General features: G+C 32.8%; 1 protein-coding gene across 1 annotated transcript; it reads left to right on the top strand.

The window, feature by feature from the left end:
• Window positions 1–1,671: 1,671 nt before the first annotated feature.
• Window positions 1,672–2,865, top strand: LOC149551116 (heat stress transcription factor A-7a-like). The gene is made up of 2 exons (XM_089789632.1): window positions 1,672–1,872; window positions 1,957–2,865. The coding sequence occupies exons 1-2, from the start codon at window positions 1,672–1,674 to the stop codon at window positions 2,746–2,748; spliced, it is 993 nt and encodes a 330-aa protein (XP_089645758.1). The 3' UTR covers window positions 2,749–2,865.
• The last annotated feature ends 5,413 nt before the right edge of the window (window positions 2,866–8,278 follow it).

Raw genomic sequence — 8,278 nt, 5'->3', positions numbered from 1 at the left:
ACTGGAGGAGGCATTAGACACACTCGAAGGAGATGTGGAATTTCAAAGGAAATGTGTTTCATTGTGTAGGAGATATAGGAACACCCATATTGAAAAGGAAACTTCTAGATTTGTGGGCAAGAGATCTACGAATGTGACCAATTTGATGTCTCTTGAGCTAGCCAAATGGATAGGTGAAGATGCTTCATCAAATTTTTTAGAGGGTTGTGTTAAAACCCTTCGAAATTCTATTATTTATTGGGTTAATGTAATGGGGAGGGGGGTAAATGTTGGAGCTTTACATTAAGTCAAGTCATTTTTCAGCTTAAATTAATAACTAAATTATTTAGTTTCTTAATAGTTTTTGAGAAGTTACATTCCCATGGGTGCTTTTTAATAGGAATAAAAGGCTTCATAAGCATCATGATTTCAATGGGAAATCCATCCAAATAAAAGAAAACTAGTTTACATTAATCTATAACAATTTTTGTTTTCATGCTTTCATTTAGATCCTAGACTCCCACATTAGGTTTTGATAGTGCAAGGGAAACTGTAATAAACAGGGATGACTCCAACCAATGTATACATTCCCATATGGTATTTTGGGCTCATATTTTAGGTACATGTTGGTTATTGTGTTGGTTTCTTAGATCTAGTGTCAAAGTTTTCATATTAGGTAGATAACTATCTATATTTTGCGAAAAGAAAACTTCTCTCTCTTCCTAGCTCTAGATCTCAAAATCTTCAATCACATTTGCACTATAATCTTCCATAATTAGGATAGATTTTTCTTTCATTCCTCTCCCAATCATGGCTATGAAATAGTAAAGTCTTTTCTTTTTATTATTTATTAATGATGAAAAGAATATATCTTACATATCATAAACATGATCATATTTTATGAGTGCACTGGAGTCAAATGAGTTGTTTGACTATTTTTAGTCCTTCATTGTAGTGGATAAATTCAAAATGTTGACTTTCATCATATCTGTGAGTTGGCTTCGAAACATGCCTTGATTCTTGGTTGTTTGAGTATGCTTAAACTATTAAAATCAATCTTGAAAAATGATTGAAATGTTATTGCACATTTTGATAAGAACTAATTTTTAATAAAAAATCAATTTTGATTTTCTATTATTTTATAGTAGTCTATTGTATTATTACATTTCAATTTATAACTAACACAAATTATTTTATTATATAGCTAAAATTTCTTAGATACAACAAAAGTCATTATATAATTAAAAACAAAAGTGATATATAATTAAAAAATACAACTATAATAACTCAAGTATTTCAAGATCCTATTGGTTTCCATATTTTATAACACAATTATGCTATACACAAATTTCTCTTAAACGTATAATATAATCATTATTTATATTTGAGTGATGTGTTCATAGAACACTGCTCTAAATGCTTACTATTCATATCAAACATAGAAATTATATATTGGGTGACCTATTAATTGATTGTTCACAATTCTCCGCATTAGGAAACAATCATCTTTCCATAGAAGAACAGCTGAAAGTGCCCCTCGAAATAAGTCGGCTTCCAGATAGTTATAGAAAAATCTTGAACCTCCGAGAATCGTCTTCTGTCACTTTACAGACCGACTTTACCGACATTAAACGTGAAATAAATATCAGAATGCCGACCGAGGACGGGAAATTTGAAATAGATTAAAAAAGAATGGAAAGAAACGGCGCAGCACCATTTCTACGAAAGACATACGACATCATTGAAGATCCGTCAACAGACGGTATTGTGTTATGGAGCGCAGGAAATAACAGTTTTTTGGTTAAAGATCCCCACAAATTTTCTCTCCATTTGCTCCCTCTCCACTTCAAACACTCCAACTTCTCAAGCTTCGTTCGACAGCTCAACACATATGTCAGTACTCTTTCCACTATTTATGCTTTCATATAAAACCTCCTTTTTCCTCGTTTTCTTGACTCTTGATTCATATTTGTGCAGGGATTTCGTAAGGTGGATCCTGATAGATGGGAATTCGCACACGAATGTTTTCTCAGAGGGCAAAAGCAATTACTGAATACCATCCGTCGAAGGAGATCTCGTCATAACCAGTCTCAATTGGGTCCAAAATGTGATCTTGAAGTGGAATCCCGGAGTCTTAACGAGGACGACGACGCCATTGTTATGGAGGTTGTTCGGCTGAAGAAAGAACAGGAAAGCACTGACAGAGAACTTGAAGAAATGCAAAGGCGTTTTGCTATCACAGAGCATAAACCACAGCAGATGATGTCGTTTCTTCAAACAATTACTCAAAATCCAATTTTTACTGCTGATACGCTTCAAAAGAGTCATCTTGATTTTGGTAAAAAGAGGAGATTTTTGCCACCAACACAAAATGAGGGGCAGAAGAAATCAAGGGCTGAATTGGGTCTGGATTGTTCTTCAACAGATGCTTCGATTACACCGGATGTGTTTGTGGATCATGGATTAATGAGTAGCAGTTCATATATTCCAAATGGGTTTGAAGATTTTGTGCCTGAAATCATGGCTGAACTTCTGTCTGAGGAGTTAATGTCTACATGTTCTCTTGGAAATCAGAGCTCAGAGAAATGTATTGACAACGCTGATTTTGAGATTGATGTTGGCTTGGAAAATGATTTGGTGGGTTTGTTTAATGTGGATGAAATGATTTGCTGGGATCGGGTATTCGCCGAGGAAGTCCAATTCACAAACTACAAAGTTGCTTCAGATATCTCGGTTAACCAGATCAGCAAATCAGCAGATTCCAAGTAAAGAAGAAAGTTATGACGGATTTCCTTTCAGAATATTGAGTGCTCTAAATATTGTTTGGATAGTCTTTTCTGCCCATATGCAAAACATTGGGAATTGGCTCAGATGCTTGGCCACTACTTATTTATGTTTGGTCAGGCTGGTACTATATTAATATTGGGTTCTATCTTATTGTTGAAATTGAATTTTGGGTGTTTTTTGTCTGTCTAAGTATTGATAGCTTACAAGAGTATTTTCTGCCCAGTGACAGGAGACCTCCGTTCCTTTAATGGATTATAAGTTTCACAACTACTTCTTAATATGAAATTTTAAGTAGTGCAACAGCATCAGTAGTTTGCCACCAAAAATGTCATTCAAAAGAATATATATTTTGAATTTCCCATCGACATGAAACTTGTATGAAATTAAGAATTTGCCATTGCAGAGACAGTAACAGCCCGACTTTTAGGAATGGCACCTCATCAAAGTTACAGTCATGGCATTGGCATGAGTCCTCTCTGAGATAAACTTTTAATTTGGAATGATTATAATAATAATGTGGTCATTATTTTGACAGCTAAAAGTGGAACATTGAGCATTCTGAATGAACCAATAAAGTGGAAGAATACCAAAAAAGATTGCTTCCCATTGGAATGGGTGGACCCTCACTGCAGTGTCATAACCAGTTCTCTCATATGTAATCCGGTCTAGTTCTCAGTCTAGGATGTTATTATGGGTTTGTTTTTATTTTATTTTATCATATATTTAATATCTGTTTTCTAGTAGGCAAGAGTCTACAATAAAATTATAAATTGTGAATTTCTTATCTAGGAAATTTTAGATTTTAATCTATTTGAACTTAATAAAAATAATAATTAATCTTGACTACAGCCTCAGTACTTGTCCATATCTAAATCTTATAATTATATACTCTGTAGTCAGCTTCAACGCCATAGCCATATCCTTCCCCAATGATTTAGAGCTTGAAATTTTTATGATTGTTGTTATACTTGTATTTATTTGAACTGCCTGAGAATTATAGCCCTTGATTGTCATATTCTACTTGAAAAGGTTGATGTGTATTGTTTTGTGTATAATATTATAATTTTACAGGAATTCTTGGGTGTTGAGTTAAAAGTTTCATTGTATCTGTTGAAGTTAAATGTAAGTAATGGTTTGCAAAATTAAAGTAAGAAATTTTATAGTACATATGTGATTCCATTTTGATAGTTCATGGAGAGACCTTCCTAACATGATTGGAGGATTTCTTTTCTTTAATGTGAGACCCTTCTAAAATGGTTTGCAGACCTCTTATTTTAATGATATAGATGAATTCTTGCAACACATTACAAAGCAATCATCAGCATAGAGCGAAGACTGTTAGTGGACATACTATGTCCATATGTTCTGATGTGGACTATCAATTTCATTGGGTTTTTAAATCCCTCAACGTCTCCCCATTTTACAAATAGAGAAGCATAACAAATTTCTACTTGCAAGTTAATATTTTAAAATCATAAACTAATGAAATATCTAAATAAATTGCAGTTTGCTTATGGAAGGATTTCTTTAGTTTATTTTGATTAATGTACTTATTATGAATTATAGATTATTTCTTATGTAATAATAAATCTATAAATACATATTTGTGAATAAATAAATTTCATGGTACATTTTTCAATTTATTACTTATTAGTTCCTGCTGCAAGGCAGGAGACTAATGTTTTCAATAGCTTATTGAGCATTAGTTGAGTCTTTGGAAACTGTGCAATGTACAAAAATATTGTCAAAAACAATAGTTTTGAACAAATTTCCTAATTACAGTGATGTTAAAATTGTAAATTCCTTTTTTACTATTGGTTCTTAACATTTTTCCTGCTAGTCTTTTACTTTTTCATCACAATATTATGAAAAAATCAATGAATGTGTCAATTGTCATTTTATTGCACAACAAATTTTTTTTTACAATGGAATGTGTGTTGCAAGTGGCAACTACATGTCTTTGCATGCTTTGGAGATTTTCCACTAGTTTTATAACAGCTTCCATATGTTGCACATGCATTCTTCTTAAACTATTGGTGGCACTTCCAGAACAACTCACTTATCTTGTTTTCCTTGTACATTTTGCAATACATTCTAATTTTCATGTCCTTTTTTAAGATAAAGATTATTTGAGAAGAGGGCAATGGCTTCCCGTAGCCATTCTGGGAGTGAACGAGGGAGTTGTGAGCACAGCGTGGCTCATGATTGGCACCGGCGGGGGAAATCTGGTGCAAAAACAATGTTGGAGGCGGCTCTTGGGGCTGTGGTGGTGGGAGCATGTAGCATGTAGCTGGAAGAACAATTTTAAAATATTCTGCAGAGGCCAAATTATTCCCTTTTATCATGGGACTTCTTGTAGTTGCTTTAAATTATCCATGTATCTTAGGATTTTCTTGAGGTATGATAATATGATGATGGCTGGCAAACTGGATTTTCTCGTATTGCTGATTTCATTTGTGATTACATTTTTATTGCTCCAGTTTTCCTTCCCTGGTGGTTCTGAAGATTAGGTCATCAACCAAAGTTTGGGTATGTTCGATGGACTTTACATAAATTAAATTCAAATTTAATTTTGAGGTCATTTGTCTTTGCAGAGATCAAATAATATTTTAGTGTTATCAGAGCCGCTCTTAAATTCATAGTTATTGATTAGTAAATGTGATCTAATATTAAAATCTTAGCATCTTTAAAATCATTTAAAAAAAGAGTTCCATAAGTACCCGCTACTTACGGTTTTATCAGCTCTTAATCTCTGGATATTCCATAGATAATAAATTTTCTAATAATTTTCATCATTGATTTTGACATATTTGCTTTGAATGCAGCTTTAAAATTCTATGGACCTCTAAAGCATTTTCTGGTAAGGAGTTTTCATGTACGTAATCATCATAGTTTTTGATCAATTTTATAGTTAGATTATTAGATTGAAGTTTATTTAAACATCAAATACTAAATTTTGATTTATTGTCTCTGCAGCGAGACACTGTGATTAACATTCTACATGGTGACAAGCCACAGGATAGTGGATGTTGTAGAGATAACTGTTGTACTATCAACAGTAAATCTTTCTGTTGTGACAGATCTTCTTTGAAAGATGGTGATTCACACAGCACTGCATGATCACTTCTATATTAAATGTAGTGGACAATGAAATCCGGAATTCCCCAGATTTCATGTTTTTACTTGACAATGTTACCTATCACGAATTTTGATCCTCTCAAAATATTCAGTAATCTCTTCTAGAAGCCAAAATAGAGTTAGCATCTCCATGTTTAGAGATTGTTACTTGTATGAAGTTGTATATCATCTGTCCAATCTTCTAAAAGCTCCATAGAGACAAAGAGAGACAATATGTAATACATTTTTTGGGGTCTGTGATATCCGAACAGATGATCAAATCTGCTAATGCTTTAAAATGAGTTGTACTTTGTCCTGTCTGCGTGTTTAATAATTTTTCAGTTCCATTTTCATGATCAAAACCTATTGTACATGATCTCTCATTTTCCATTCATAGTGTTCGATAGTGCTTTTAAGAGATTTGGTCATTTTATGATCTTAGCTCAGTCATTTTTCTCATTTTCTTTGGAAAATGACTTGCCTAGCATTCCATTAGTTAACGCACTGACATTCTTAGATGACTATGACATTAATTTTCTATCAAGTTTCTATGGATACTCATGATTCTATGTATCCTAAAGCATAAATGTAATAATGTGATGCTACAAATTCAAGTCTAGGCTAAAATAATTCCCTAGAGGTGGCCCACTCGCAAGAGATTTTTTATCATTACGAAAATATTTTTTATCATTACGAAAATGCCACTTGTATGTTGGGCTAAGTGTTTCCATCTACTTCCTCTATTGATCACACTCTATTGATCACACTTTACCACTATGGGGATATCACTGCAATCGCAGCTGCTCTGTTCACTGCTCTTTGGGTGGAGGTGGGTATGGATTTGAGCAAATGAGGCTTCAAGTCTTTGGTTCAATAAAAAATATCTTCATGCCTTTTATTTTCTACTTGTCACATTTAACAAAGTTCATTTTTTGGGTTTAGCTATAACAATAATAAATAATTGTCATTGCTTTGTGGGTTATTTAGGTAGATGAGATACACTTCAATATATAAATAGTTTATTGTTTATCAGATATCATGAAATTTTGAAATCAACCAACAAAAATATATTGTTCTTAGATTGAGATTGTTACAGCTGCATAGTTACATCATGCTAAATTTGAATGAGAATAACACAAACATAGGATTGGATATTTGCTCCTCCTCTAGGCTCATGCACTAGGATTTAGTGAAAACATAGGATTTAGTGAAAACATCTCTGCATTATAAATAAATGTTATTAGCACAATGAACAGACTCAAGCTCTTCCAAAAGGCTTTAGTGAAAACATATTTGCATTGTATAAATACATATTATTATCATAAGGTAGAGACTCAAGCTCTTGCAGAGCTCTTGTTTTTAATATTTGATCAAGGTCTTTAATAATAATAGATTTAAACTTAAAAGATTAAAATTAAAATTAAAAATAAATCTCATTAACAATCTTGCACAAGTCATTCTCACACATTATTAGAATATGTTTGTGTGCTATAACATTGTATCTAAGATATCATTTCATTTATGTAACATCATAGTAGAAGGTGAAAATAATACAAGTAGAAGAGTTTCAAAGATATTTTATTTTAAATTATTTGAGTGTAACATCATACTAGACACTATTGGATCAATAAAGTTGGTCCTCACTATGATTAAATGGATACTCTAAAGATGTTTCTAAATGAAGATAGTCTTTACCAACACCTAGACACTAAATGATTGATGTGAGTAAAATTTAATTAATTAATTTCAAAATTTTCACTTCCACTTTAATTAGAATTCAAATCCACACTCATGCATAATAGATATGTACTCACATAGACAATGTCCACACTCAAATAAGTGAATTGAAAAAAAATGTAAACATCAACAAATTCTAATAAACTCATCTGAGAAACGTATGAAAACCTAGTATAACAAAATATTGATTAAGTGTATCTTCATTTTTACATTTCCTATTAGGAGTCTAGAAAACTAAATTATTGTTGAGTTCATCTTGTTTTTAAGTAAATTAGGTATTTATTGTTGTTCATCTACAATCCATTGCCATTTTTTTGATGAATAGTCCTTTTCTATTAATAAAAATATACTAAGAATACAATTCTCAAAAAAGGCCAGGGGATACAAGATCACCCCGTGAATGACTTCACACGGCCGTAGCCAGAGCAAAAATACATGGCTATAGCCAAAATCATACACTATTCATTAAAAAAAAAACATATACAAGGCAACCTCAGGCGGCCAAAGCAGTGCCAGCCGAGGGTGGTGGTTCATCTCTGTCATGGAAGCCCCAATCATCTTTGGGATTGGAGGGTAGGCTAGGAATAGTCCAGTCATCTTTAGTAGTAGCAGGAGGAGGATCAGTGGCAGCCTCCACATTTTTGAGCTCTGGCCACGG

Source organism: Cupressus sempervirens, chromosome 6, assembly GCF_028749045.1.
Source record: "Cupressus sempervirens isolate cs-2001-9-10 chromosome 6, ASM2874904v1, whole genome shotgun sequence".
NCBI lineage: Eukaryota > Viridiplantae > Streptophyta > Pinopsida > Cupressales > Cupressaceae > Cupressus > Cupressus sempervirens.
The sequence above is the reverse complement of the archived record's forward strand: the minus strand, read 5'-3'. Positions and strand labels throughout refer to the sequence as shown.

Bases quoted from the DNA above. Each gene is read 5' to 3' on its own strand.
- LOC149551116 (XM_089789632.1), top strand. From the start codon at position 1,672: ATGGAAAGAAACGGCGCAGCACCATTTCTACGAAAGACATACGACATC. The intron at 1,873-1,956 runs GTCAGTACTCTT...ATATTTGTGCAG, and splicing joins TTCGACAGCTCAACACATAT to GGATTTCGTAAGGTGGATCC.